Source organism: Solea solea, chromosome 16 (genome assembly GCF_958295425.1).
Source record: "Solea solea chromosome 16, fSolSol10.1, whole genome shotgun sequence".
NCBI lineage: Eukaryota > Metazoa > Chordata > Actinopteri > Pleuronectiformes > Soleidae > Solea > Solea solea.
In genome coordinates, this window is record NC_081149.1 from 23,621,518 (window position 1) to 23,635,244 (window position 13,727).

At 40.5% G+C, this 13,727-nt stretch overlaps 1 protein-coding gene across 3 annotated transcripts; it reads right to left on the reverse strand.

Annotated features, from left to right (window-relative positions):
- Positions 1-490: 490 nt before the first annotated feature.
- Positions 491-11,705, reverse strand: LOC131476019 (phosphoribosyl pyrophosphate synthase-associated protein 2). Of its 3 annotated transcripts, none has more exons than XM_058654457.1 (11): positions 11,574-11,705; positions 7,829-7,989; positions 6,199-6,251; positions 5,303-5,369; positions 5,027-5,199; positions 4,837-4,952; positions 4,425-4,480; positions 3,678-3,826; positions 3,494-3,564; positions 2,720-2,866; positions 491-1,772 (listed from the first exon to the last, which is right to left on the reverse strand). In XM_058654457.1, exons 2-11 carry the CDS (start codon positions 7,909-7,911, stop codon positions 1,614-1,616), a joined length of 1,074 nt encoding a protein of 357 aa, XP_058510440.1. In that variant the 5' UTR covers positions 7,912-7,989; positions 11,574-11,705; the 3' UTR covers positions 491-1,613. The 3 variants fall into 3 exon arrangements, with proteins under 3 accessions (XP_058510440.1, XP_058510439.1, XP_058510438.1); XM_058654456.1 differs by lacking the exon at positions 11,574-11,705 and adding an exon at positions 8,805-8,828; XM_058654455.1 differs by lacking the exon at positions 11,574-11,705 and adding an exon at positions 8,509-8,778.
- Between the last annotated feature and the right edge of the window lie 2,022 nt (positions 11,706-13,727).

Genomic DNA, 13,727 nt, shown 5'->3' on the forward strand with positions numbered 1-13,727 from the left:
AAACATGGGTGAAGCTAATAAATCCATATGTGCACAAAAAAAGGTCCATATATTTAGGCTTTAACACCGTTTACTGTTAATCTTTGTTTATTTTAAACATGGGTGAAGCTAATAAATCCATATGTGCACTAAAAAAAAGGTCCATATATTTAGGCTTTAACACCGTTTACTGTTAATCTTTGTTTATTTTAAACATGGGTGAAGCTAATAAATCCATATGTGCACAAAAAAAAAGGTCCATATATTTAGGCTTTAACACCGTTTACTGTTAATCTTTGTTGGTGAATTGGCATTAATTTCCCGCTCATACCATCAGAGATGTAGATTTTTATCACTTTTCTCTTCAGCTAAAATCCAGTTGACTAAGACTCATGTTTTAGTAATAGCGCCATCATCTGGACCATGTTGTGACAACAAATATTCTACTTATCATTCTAAATATCAAAATGTTTGCAATAAAACAGACTCAAATATGAGCATACACAAGGCATTGTTCTTTCATAGATCACTTTTATTCAGATTGAGTGCTGAAAATAAATACAAAACATTTTTTTGGAACACATCTGGTAACGTGACAAAGACCTGTTCCTGTCAGGTTTTGCTCCTCACAAGAAAACAAAACTTTCAAATGTTGAACTTTGGCAGCTTCAGCTGCAGTTTGAACAAAACTCCCACTATTACCAAAAGAGTAAAGCTGTGGTGACCATTCAGACCTGCGAGTTTCTTTATTTCTTTTGACCCATCTGAGCGTAAACTGCTCATGTGTAGCATGAACAAATAAATATGAGGACACATTGAAAACGATGGCACACACTTTGGTGTATAATGAGTCGTAGGTAGATTTTCTCAGGTGCACTGCTAGTAAAAGGTTCTTAGCATTAAAACCAGATTAGCATCTAAGTGCTATGGCAACCACACAGACATGTAACTGAGTCTAAGCTAACTGTATTAGTAGCACATTCATTCACATCGTAAATAAAACAAAAACGGACCGAGGTTAGAACTGAAACACGTACTCCATTACCCTACACTGGGAACCTGCATAAACCTGGATTAATTACAAGGGCCAGTTTGAATCGTCTGTCCTGTAAAAGGCACTGGCATTCTAGCAGTATACTCTCCTTTACTAACAGCATCAGACAGAGACATTCAATGCCAACAAAGGTCATGTTCTAACACAGATTTAACGTCAATATTAACGGAGGAAGATGGAGACGTAACTAAAGGAGTTATTCAGAAAGACGAGAGTAAAAACTGAGATGTGTTTTGGCAAAGAAGGGCAGCCATCGGCGAGACAGGAAGTAGTTCAGTGTGTGTGTGTTCAGCTAGAACTATGAAACTAAACGACTCTGTGGAAGTGTTAGCTCATATGTGTGCACGAGTGTGTGCGTGTGTGTGTGTGTGTATTCAGTCGTCGTCTACGTTAAGCTGCACTAGGACAGAGGAAAAGTCAATATTTTATATTTGTACATTATGATACAAAAAAGGGCACTGGGTATTTATGCGAGTATCTACGGTAACCATTCATCCATGTGACTGGAGACGTTTGAGAAGGCAAGTGGGAATCGTGTGTGAGTGTGCCACAGAGAGAGAGAGCGGGGGAGACGGGTTGTTTAGTCATCCACTCCGATGTTGCGGAACAGGTATGACATGGACTCTCCGTTGTGGATGCGGCGGATGGCCTCGGACAGGATCATGCTGATGTCCACCGTTTTGATTTTTGGACACTGGAGCTTCTGGAGCTCGTGTGGCATCGTGTTGGTCACCACCACCTGGAGGGAAAGAGACGCGTGTGAGATGAGAGAGAAATGGAAAAAATATCCTTCAGTACTTCCTGCATGAACTGAAATACGGCTCAACAGGTTGTGATTTGGCTCACGGGCGCTCGCCGGCTGTCACTAAATACAATGTTTCTGTTAAAGCCTTTGCGATTAACTAATTGTGTTGGTTTAAATTACAGGTCTGGTTTTTAGCTTTGTTTAATCCAAAAGTTAAAGGCATATTTCACTGTTGGAAAGATGAATGTCTATTAAAACTGGGTCATCTATGTAGTAGAAATGTGAAATAATATTTGAAGCAAGTGCCTATTTGGCCGAGAAAGGCAGAGAAATGTAATTTTGGCTCATGTAGATGAACGACAACAACTCCCAGCATGCAATGCGCTCGCTGCCCAGTGAGAGTCTCAAGCTTCAATTGGAAAGGGAAAAACAACTCAGTGGAAAAGCACAATTTAAAAAAAATACTACTGCTATTCTCGCAATATACAGCAGCTTCAGAGTCATTGTGATGGTTAAATGTGGTGTTATGGGGAGATTAGAGGCAGTCTACTACTCCCCCTACTGTCTGTTAGCGGAAAAGCAGCCTTGCAAGGTCAGGGCTGCCAACCTGGAGTCGCTGAATCAGGAGGTCTTGCGAGAAACACGAATCACACTCGCCAGTCATATCAAGGCAGCGATGGCGTTATTTTGGTCCATCCTGACAGAGCCAGTGAAAAAGAAGCAGAGAGAACCGCTGTCGTAGGAAGTAAGGAAGAGGAAATGACTCTCTGTCCGAGTGAGGGCCACACACGTGTAAGCATCAGACCGGCTTTTTGGCTCCACGGCTTGTGTTTGCCAGCTCAAAGATCCACTTCACGCCTCTAAACCACTGCAGGGAACATTCCCACTGCTGTGTCAGCCTCAATTGTACATTCTAAAAGGACAGGTAACCACAAACTCACCTCATTGATCGCAGACTCCTCTAACAACCTGGGAGCGTCTGAGGACAGGATGCCATGTGTTGCCATGACATAAATCTTGTAGGCCCCTCTTTCCTTCAGTGTCTCTGCTGCTGCAACAAAACTGTCCACATCATCGATGATGTCGTCCTGCAGGAGAAACAGAGACGTCACATAAAAGAAGTAATCAAGTGTCAAGCAACACTTTATTTCTGCCCATTAATGAGGAGAAATCAGTCGTATGACAAGCAGTTCTGATTTCAACTAAATGGACTCAAAAGAGAACTTTAGATCCCCTTCACATTAATATAAAATCAAGTACAGAGTTACCCTGAAGCAATGATTCCCAGAGTGTGGGGCCACAGCCCCCTAGTGGACTGAGAGGGAACTGCAGGAGGGCAGTGAAAAAGATAAAACTTTTAGTTTTGTAATGAAGTTTTGAATTGCTATATGTACGATAACTTCTAAGAAATGCTTATAAAAAAAGAATGTATTATTTTTGACCTCATATAGTAGTTAATATAGAAATTATATATCAATATTGTGACATTTTATTTGTAAGTATCCATTGCCAGCCAGTCAGCATACAGGCCTAAACACTTCAGTATTTGCACTCAATATAATTTTGTTAATTAAATAAATAACCTTTCAAATATCACATGGTTCAGAAATAAAGTGAAGTGGACTGAATATTTATTTGCTGTACAGCATATGAAGTTTTACATAATGTTTTACATCAATTTGCATGAATGCGTTGAAGCCAAACCAAGCTCTCACCACAATGATGGCGATGCGTCCTCCTACATCTCCTACCACAGTGATGGGAGGCTTCTCTTTAGGGATCAACACTGAAAACAAGAATAACAAAAGAAGCGCAGGAGACTCAGTGAAACGTAGAATGTTTAAACGACCTACTTTATGCCATTTGTACTCGTAGTTGATATTAATGCGTGTGTATTACATGGTATCTCCATGCTGGGGTGAATGGCTCCAGTGGTCTTGACGGTGGGCGGGGAGTGTCGCCCGTCTACCTGGTCCGATTCTGCGTCCTGAGCTTCGCCGTGGATCACTGCGATACCCAGACGCAGACGTTCTGCAAATGACTGAGCCCTGCACACACAGACATGCAAATGTGCAGATGTGTTAAAGCAGCAGGCAGTCTGTAAGTTAAAGTAAATATTATATGTATTCTCTCCAGAGGCGAGCAGCAACAGTAACGGAAGCTCTGTGTCCTCTGAAATTTCATAAAATAAATGGTCAAATTTGCACTGTTGTATTTATTTTTCATTACTTAAAGTGTGCTAGAACGTAATCAATTACAGGACTACTTTGTACAGAATTAGGTGGTGTAACGGTGCAGTAAAGAGCAGAGGGCGAATTTATGTGAAAAACTGAGCCAAATCATTATTCCACAACTCTCCCTCCTTTTTATGTGGGTAAATGTGTTGGTAAACTGATGTAGGAAAGCTCCTGCATACAGGAGCTTTAAGGTGAAACAAAAATCCACAATTCCTGTCAAAATAAACTGAATTATAATAACAATAATATGTGCTTCCATTGAATTATCATAGTGTTGACTCTGACACACCCAAGGCAAGTCAGTAAAACATGTGTCATTTCAGGTTTGGACCTTAACTTCCTCAGGCGAGAAAGAGTTGACAAAGAAGGAATGTAATCCCTTACAGATTAGAAAGTGTTGAGATCTCACCTTTTGGCAGAAGATGGAGATTTGGCCACTATCACAGCGTTTCTATAGTCGGGAATCTAGACGTTTATGGCAAAGAAAAACAAAGTTAGGATCACATTTGTTTACTATTGGAAAAACACACTTTCTCCAAAATCAAAATTAAGGCTTAGATTAATTAGGGTTTAGAAATAATTGAATTTTCTGTGCTTGGCCAATATAAGACAATGTGACAGTGTTTCCTGTCAGTCTGATGGTGCTCACTGAAAACACACCAAGACAAATGAACAGCTGAACTGAAAACTGAAGCTCCTGTCAGGAAGGCAGAGAGCCCTAAAGGCAAATACCTCCCTACAGCAGGCTAAAGGTTTAAAACAACAAAACCGGCATAATAGAAATCATGTTGTGTAATGTCCAGGCATGCGTGAGACTTTACCTCCTCCTGTATGTACTGCAGCAGGAATGGCGAGGCTCTCAGATTGTCCACTGGGATGTTGAAGAAGCCTTGGATCTCTTTCTGATGAAGGTCCATGGTGATCAGGTGAGTGAGACCTGCACAAACACAGGCCGTTTGACAGCGTTAATGTTTATACATCTTCATCTGCACAAACACTTCTCCTACTCACCAGCTTTACACATCATAGAGGCGATGAGCTTGGAGACGATGGAGCCCCTTTTCCTCATCTTACACTGCTTGCTGTAGGGGAAGTAGGGGAGGACACCGGTGATGCTCCTGGCACACGATGTCCTGCACGCATACACCATGATCAGCATCTCCATTATAGTGGTGTTCACATCCCTGACGCAGCCAGGTGAGACGGGAAGAAGAGGGAGGGGAACACAGTATTAAAGGGAGAAGTTTTAGACGAAAAGGTGAGACTTTTATTTGTGTTCCTTCTTACTTGGACACAGTCTGGATCACAAAGACATCTTTGCCTCGTACAGACTCTTGGATTTGTACCCGTGTTTCTATGGAAACAAAGGGGGTGTGAGGCTGTATTCAGACACACACACACACACACACATTTGCACAGCTATTGTTCTTAGGACGCTGCATTGACTTCCATTCATTTGGAAAGCCTAAACAAAGCATTATCCTGAACCAAAGTTCAATCAATCATAAACACACAATCATACATGCCTTATTAGGAGCAGAATTTGGTCTACTACTGGTCCTGACAAGGTCAGTGTTTACTGTCTATGCCAGAAAAGTGGTAACAAATACAAGTAAACACACACACGCACACTAGAGGGAATAGCTTCAGTTATTACCGTCTACAATCTGAAACTTTCTCTCTCTTTCATAAACAATTGAAACGTTCCCTGTTGGGAAAGTGGTCTCAAGGCCTTTGTACAACAATAAGTGAAATTAAACTTTGAAAAGGGGGAAAAAAAATGGAATTAGTCCAAAAATATAAAAGCCGCAGTATTTCTCAAGGGAAATTCCATTGCTGTTGTGAAAGCTTGCATTGACTGGCAATATTTTCAACATGCAAATAAACTGCATGATAAAAAAAAAAAAAAAAGTCCATATGCAAAGGCCTTATGACTTATGTATGGTGTATTTTCCATGTGCAGGATAAGATCACCACATTCGTCAAAACATCCTTTTTAATAAGGTGTAGTACAGTGTTCTTTGCTTTATCCTGTATTGCCTATAATCAAATAAACCATTCTGAATCCCCAACACAAACATTTCCATTTAGACATGATATGGCTCTAAATCTGCCTTTAATGCTCTCCTCTGCAGTGTCTACTTCATGCACAAGAAGCTGCTTCTCACCCGACACCATCTTACCTCTGTTAGCTTCCTGGTACACCTGCACCTTACCGAGCTCCACCCCCAACCGCCTGAGAGAGTGAGACGTAGAGGGTGAGAGAAAACCACTTCAGCTTAGGTTTGCAATGTAAGACCTGCTTCACTGGCATAAAAAGACAGATAAATGCTGACGCTGCAACTTATATAGCTGATGTGTGTTCATATTCATACAGAGATGTAATGTTGTGTTATTTTCTCTGTACCACAAAAAAAACATACATTTTAAATTGGAGTGTAAACATATAGACAGACTTATTTGTTCTTGAATTGTCCCGTTTACGTTTACAGAAACTTGTGTTATCATTCGCGCGCACACTGGAATTTAGCGGCTGATAAGCCAGGCCGAACATTTGTTTTCTAAACATGCACAGACTCTCATGTCCTTGAGGAGTCTAGTACTGTAGTGTACACTCAGCATTTCCACTCACTTCTGCACTTCTTGAATGTTGTGTGTTTACACACAACACGTTGCCATGTGCACAATAATGCAGCTCGTGGTGCAAGACGAGCAGATATTTCATGGAGGCTACACATGGTACGAGGTCAGAGGTGAAATTTTCTACATGAAGGAAGAACGTTGTAGAGATTCAGTCTTGCTTGGGGGCAAATTCTCCACCACACGAGGGCTTCCATACATCATCTGCTCTGTGACTCTTGTGTGTTGGTCTACATTACGCAAAACTCAAATGCACATCAAGATGTTTCGCTTCTGACCTTCTCCACGAGCGATGACTGCCAGTCATTGCAGAGGAGGACTCTGCACCAATATACAATTTTTGTACTATTCCTATTGGAAACTCAAAAAATACATACCGTACTGTACCAAACTGAAGTGTTCCACTTGATAGAAACACAGCTTAAGACTGAGGGACTAACATCTCATTGTCTAACTCATACTGTACAGGCGAGTCATCCACTTTGTTGACTGCGTTGTCAGTAGTTTTTCAGCTGGTGACCTTGAACATGAACGGGTCAATTGGCTCCATTGTTTGAGAAAGTGTGTGGGAAAAAAATAATGTGTCCTTTGCTTGCTCATTATGCCTCTCACGGTTTATGCAGAATTTAAAAAACTGTTTACTGAAACCTGAGGAGATTAGAATTTAAAACTTGACAGACCATGACAATGTGAAATTAAGGAATTTTACATATCAGGTTTCTAAGCCACCTTTTTCATTAACACTTGAAGTGTTCCCTTCTTTAACAGCCTTGCAAATCAATATTAATATCTTTTTTTGTATATCTTTTGTATTATTTTTGTATATAAACACAGAAAGAAAAAAAATATATAAATATAAAAGCTCCACCTCTAATGCACAAGTTGAATATTTTCTGTTTATTAATAATTATGCTGTATGTTTACTGTTTGTAAATCTAAACCATCCCAGCTCTGGTTAGCCAGATAGGAGAAACAGCAGTTAAGGAAGTGTCACTGTGAAGGCATGTTTAAAAATAATCTAACAGCTACAGCAGCTACATTTTATCTGATAGAGAGAAACACGTGTATGTTATGAACCAGCTGTGCAGTAACCAGTTCTGCCTACACTGCTGTGTTGTGTTTGTGCCCCTGTTTTGCATGTTGGTTAAAGTCAACATTGACTCTTGTACTCACTCTGCAATTCTCTTGCTCAGCTCGCGGCTGGAGGGGTGCGAGTTGGCCGTGAAGATGACCAGGCCACCCTTGGTGTGGTTCATGTCTTTGGGGACTAGGCCGCTGCTCTCCCCACACTCAGGCAGTGGATCCCGGGGCACCCACGCTGCACTGAGACCTTCCTGCAACGGAGAAGGAGGAGGAGGAGGATCAGTTACTTCCTTTAAAATGCGTTGTGTTTCTTTCGAATCTTAGGCAAGGGAGGAACAGGAAACACATTTTAGTTAGTGTTTTAAGATGCACGATAAACCACTGAGCAGTTTCTCAGGATGTTCATGTGCCATGTGCCTCAAAGCCAGAGCCACGACTCCACAGTTACAGCACTAAGTTGATACTTCACAATTTAAGATATTGCAGTTTTTTTTCCCCCCACACAAGTGATGTACACATCACATGTTTCTATGTTCCAGACAGGACATTGCTGTATGTCCATACCTTTGCCATTTAAAGTAGCGTAGTGGTCCTCTTGATACACCCCGACTCGGAAAGCAGAGTATCTTATGAGCACTTCCCACAAACCTTAGGAGGACTGGGGCTTATGAGGAACCTCCGCACTTCTACTACAATTCCACCTTAACATCGTCTTTAATTTCTCCTTCTGACAACGTAGCACATACATCATAGATCACACCTTTACTCACATTCACTTTCCCCTCTTCTGGAATTATGGCATCCACCTTTTTCCCAACTATTGTCCCTATTTTCCTAGCCTGCCCAAGCTGCTGCTCACTCCTGCAGATCACTAAAAGTGCACCATTTGGGAGAACTCGCACATCTATGCCCTCACCAACACATTTTAATGACTCAGCCATTTTCAAGGGATTTTCTGCTTTAAACCCCCCTGCAGCTTCGTCTTTCATCTTGAAGATGATCCTATGCGCCTCCACATCCTTGACCTTTTTCCTTTTGCCCCCTTCCTCTGAGTAAGGGAAGTCACCTTGGTTTTGCTCTTGCTTTTCCATTGGAAGAAAGGAATAAGAAATAGCTTCATGAACTAACACCGACAACGCTCGTGCAAGGCAAAAAGAAATCGCAAAAGATGTTCAGTATCAGCACAGTCCTTCCATACTATTCCAAGTTCCCCAACGCAGTTCAAAGCTCCCCTCACAGATCAAAGTCTTGCTTTTAATAACAAAAATAAAACAAGTTTCTGTGCCTTTATATTGTTAGATCTTTTTCACACCTAATAGCCCGCTAGACTCGTACTCGTACGATTGGGGACTTGGTTCAATTGGGGGTTGCAACATTCAGCCGATCCGGGTTTGCTTTCACACTGCACTTTAGTGAAACAAACCGAACCTTTTGAATACACATAAGAGAAAAACATGGAGCTGCATCAAGTCCTATCAGTTTTGTCACACAAACACTGCAACAATGGGCTCAACGTGAGCAACCGACGAGGCACTGCTCTACTGTATGGGCAAATCCCAGAGCTTCCATTTTCCTGCTAATTAGTTTCAAAACTTTGTTGTTCTTGTGGGTGCTTACTACGTATACCAGGGCCTTGAATACAAGCCATTTCTCCTGGCTATCCTTCTGCACCTGCATATGTTTTGGTTGTGTTTACTCACAGTGCCCTGCGTACCAAGACCTAAGTTTCTAGGCGGACTAGAGTTTGTGTCTTGATGCGCATCTCCCCAAACAAACCGGAATTTCCGAGCAAAGCTAGCTTAACTAGGGTTAATAAGGGCCGGTGTGAATGCATCCTTACATATGGACCAGTTACATGAAGAAACCCCAAAACTGCCTCAATGGCAAGATGGCCATTCCTTTCAACATTGACAATTTACTTAAAAAGCTGTTCTCTGGATTCATATATAATTTGCAGAGCATTTGCAACTGTCTCTATTTACTAGTACTGTGTTACACTTGGGCTTCTGCCGAGCCTCCATCAGTTGTGATGTTAAATGCATCATGCCCTGTGTGCAATGTGGGAATGTTGCCAGGCGACATGAAAACAACACTGCTGCTATACTGAGAAAGAGAGAGAGCGTCATACAGACAGTCAGGTGAAGCTGATGGGCTTAACCATACTGTGTGAACTCATTTGGCTTGGCTTGAATGTTGTTTATATTATTATTTATATAAGTTACATAGTACAGCTTTAAGATGAGAATCTGCTGTTAAACTCTCACGTTGCAATGATTTGTCTAACCACACATATAAAGCCTACTTATAAGCTAACTAACTGCACACTATTCATTCAGTCATCGTGTAATGTACAATGCAACTAATACTTTAAAAGAAGGCATGAATAAATAGCACATGTGTACAATAACAAATAAATTGGAGCAGTGTTACAAAAGCTGTCTTTTGCTATTGAGAAAATTCAATTAAAACAAATCCCCAGGGAGCAATTCAAGGGCTCACAGAGAAGATATAACAAGATATAAAAAACAACATAAACAAATAACCATTTAGATTGCATACTGGAAGTGAGTGCAAGCCTGTATGGATATGAATGTATATTAAAGAAGTAAATAATTGAGGAGCTTGAAAGCCTTACAAACAAAGGTTGTCCTTCACCTTCCATCTCCTTTCACAACCAGAGGACAGATTCTTTACCAGAAGACCAATGATCTTTGACTAAACTGTGACAGTTTCTGATCTGAAGACAAGTTATGGAAGAGATAATGATGCTTTCTACTCAAGGAGGAGAACGTTTCCTTTGACTTTAAAGAAATCAAGCTTCCAGAGATATTGACTTTTCTTGGGAATTTTCCTCAATACTGAGGAGATTCTCAGGAAATGGTCATTTACAGCTAAACACATTTGACAAACTACTGCTGGGGAAAAAAAGCAAGGCACACCATATGCCACGGAAAATAAATAATGCTATAAAAAGCTTTTACTTTGAAGGGCAGTGAGTATTTCTAGTATTCTGCCTCCTTCAACATCATTTGTTAATCAAACTTCATACGCATCATATTTTTTTATCATGTACAATTCCGTTGATTATAATAATATTATAATAATTCACGTTTTATTATTCACGCTCTTTACACTGTATTGTGCACAGTCAGGTTTTTGGGGGTTCACAAGCGGTCAGGATTGTTGTGTTTAAAGGGGAAAGAGCTTCTGCTCAGACAGACTTAAAAGATGTCAGAAAACCTAACCTGCAAAAACAAGTCAGAGGCAACCGTGTGCTCTCAGGATGAATGGGTAATTATCATATTAAACCCTTAGTTAAGTATTTAACTTTAAACTGCGAGTTTTTTCCCTTGCGAGGTTTCAGTTGCTGTAACTCGTGGTTTCAATGAGCCGAAGCGCTCGCTCACGTCAACTGACAACAGTCACGACATTAGCTGTCTCGCGTTGCTAAGCTAACAGGACAACAGAGGATTTTGTGCTTAGCGGCGTTGCATATTATCTCTCTAGAGATGGTGTACAGGGAGGATGGAAATATTTCAGGCACAGTCTGTGTCTCAGGGGGGCGAACGCGTTAATTTTAACTCTGGGTGTAATGATTTAAATAAGCGGCTTCACTGAGCCGGATGTAATATTATAAGACAACGTTAGCTACCGTTAAGAGTCAAGTACTACCGCGATAGCTTGTGCAAATAATCCTGCCGTGGTTAAAGCTCCTGGACGCGTGAATTGATTTCTTTGGCGCACGGGGAAGCAACTCTGTCTGGGAAACACGTAGAACACACTAACTAATACCAATTAAAATTCACAATGTTGAAAAAAATATGTATATCCTTACCAGCTTGCGTGTTTAGTCCGGTTACAACCTGCAACCGATAGTATATGATTGTATAATTCTGCTCTTTTCAACCTGCTCCCTTCACTCTACAACTGAGTGCGAGGTCTGTGTTTGATTGACGTATAACGCAGCCAGTCACAGGCCAGAAAAGGCTGAAGGGGAGGGTCTGAGGCGCGTTCACGGGTTCTTCATAAATCCGGAAACTACATCTTCGTTCGAGACAAGTGGTTATTATTGTTTACGTTATGTTCAGGGTCGACACATCAGTTTATTATGCATATATTCATATGTACTTTGTCATTTTTATTAGCTCTCACAGTAAAGTAACCAGGCTCACTTACCGCATTACTTTTCTCAGTTTCTCAACATATGGAGCCTAGTCATTTATAGCTTCTAATTAGTTAAGGTATTTGTTTATTTGTGTATTATTAGCTCATATTCAGGCAGTGATACATCTCCCTAAACAACACCGGTTCATAACAACAACCAGAGGTGTGTACATAATCCAGAACTGATTTGTAAAACATAAAACAATATTATTTTTTATTATACATTTTATTATACATTTTTTATTATACATTATCTCAGTGATCTTTATAATCTTTAAAAATATATTTAACAATGTAAAGAAAAAAAATAACCACCACTACTATCTTGGGAGTTGTAAGCTTTGTGACTAACCACTTGGGGGCAGTGTTTTCTTGTGCATGCTTCACACACTGAATACGTGAGAGGACAACAACTCTTAAATTAGGCAAGTCCCTTTAGAGAGAAATGATGTAGGCCTGAGATGGATAGGTTTACTTATGAGAATGAAACGTTGAAAAAAAATGATGAATTTATAGCTTTCTGCTATACCCTCCATTAATCATGTATATCTGAGGAGTTCTTCTCCTGCTGATTTATCTTCTTTCCGTGTTTTCTCATCTGCTTTGTAACCTTTAAGTTGTCCTTGTCCCCAAAGCATTGAAGGTTTAACGTGTTTGCGTGATGTCAGTCAGTCCTTGTCTTGTTTGTTTGAGTGTGTGATGAAAGGGAGTGTCTGACATACTGGTAAAGAATTTCACTGCCCCCTATCACCATGAAAGCATGATCTCACACACACACACACAGATAGAGAGAGAGAGAAAACACAACTCTCTTTGATTCCAATAGATTAATCAAAGTGAATCTACGTCTCGTGAATCTACAGCTCCTTCCATTAGACATATACAGTGTTGAATCCTGCCTCAAACCCAGTGTTCCTGTCAAGTAAATACCACAGGGTGATGGAGATGGAGGGTGGTGAGGTCCAGGTCAACTCTTGAAAACAAAGCATTAATATTTCAAGCATTAGTGTGAAAGCAGCTCCAAGGACAGTGAGCCTGCTTTTTTGCATTAACAGAGACAGATTTATAAATACTCTCCTCGTACCATATGGGCTACTTTTTAGTGTTCTTACATAACTCAGTGGATATGTGGAGGAGGCAGAGAGCAGCTCCAAGCACTGATGCTGCCCACACACACACACACACACACACACACACACACCGGAGAATAGAGTAGAGTTGAAAATCTGGAGGAGGTTGTAGGAGAAACAGTCAAACACAATGATATGTGTTCTCTAATTGCTGTTATGACCAGAGCATATATTACGCAGTAGTTGTTGCTTCCAGTGTAAAGGCAAAGATGGCAGGTTCATAGAGATGATGAATATCCAAAAAGAAAAAAACATTGCATAGGCTTTTTCCAAATATAAAAATTTGTATGCTCAGATCTGCCTCATCAAAATAGAGGTGAAATATTAACCTGCTGAATAACTTGCAAATGGTTTGTCTATACTCACTAACTGAACTAAGTCTTTATGCTAAGCTAAGCCAGTGGTTGTCCAGTTTGTGTCTGTGGATCATTGAGGGTCTGTGTGACACATATTCCATATTCCTATTCCAACTTTTTTTTACGACTGGTAGTGAATTCATTTCCATTATAGCCTGAAACAATCACTTTCTAATCAAACAATTTATAGTCAAAGGATTCTAAGTGAAAGAAAGAAAAAGGGAAGACAACTAGACAAGACACGATATCATGGTGATATCGGAGTCATGTGATCATGTGAGTCACATGATGCCGATATTTGTGGTTTTAGTCAAATTGGATGGATTCCGATTAAGTTTA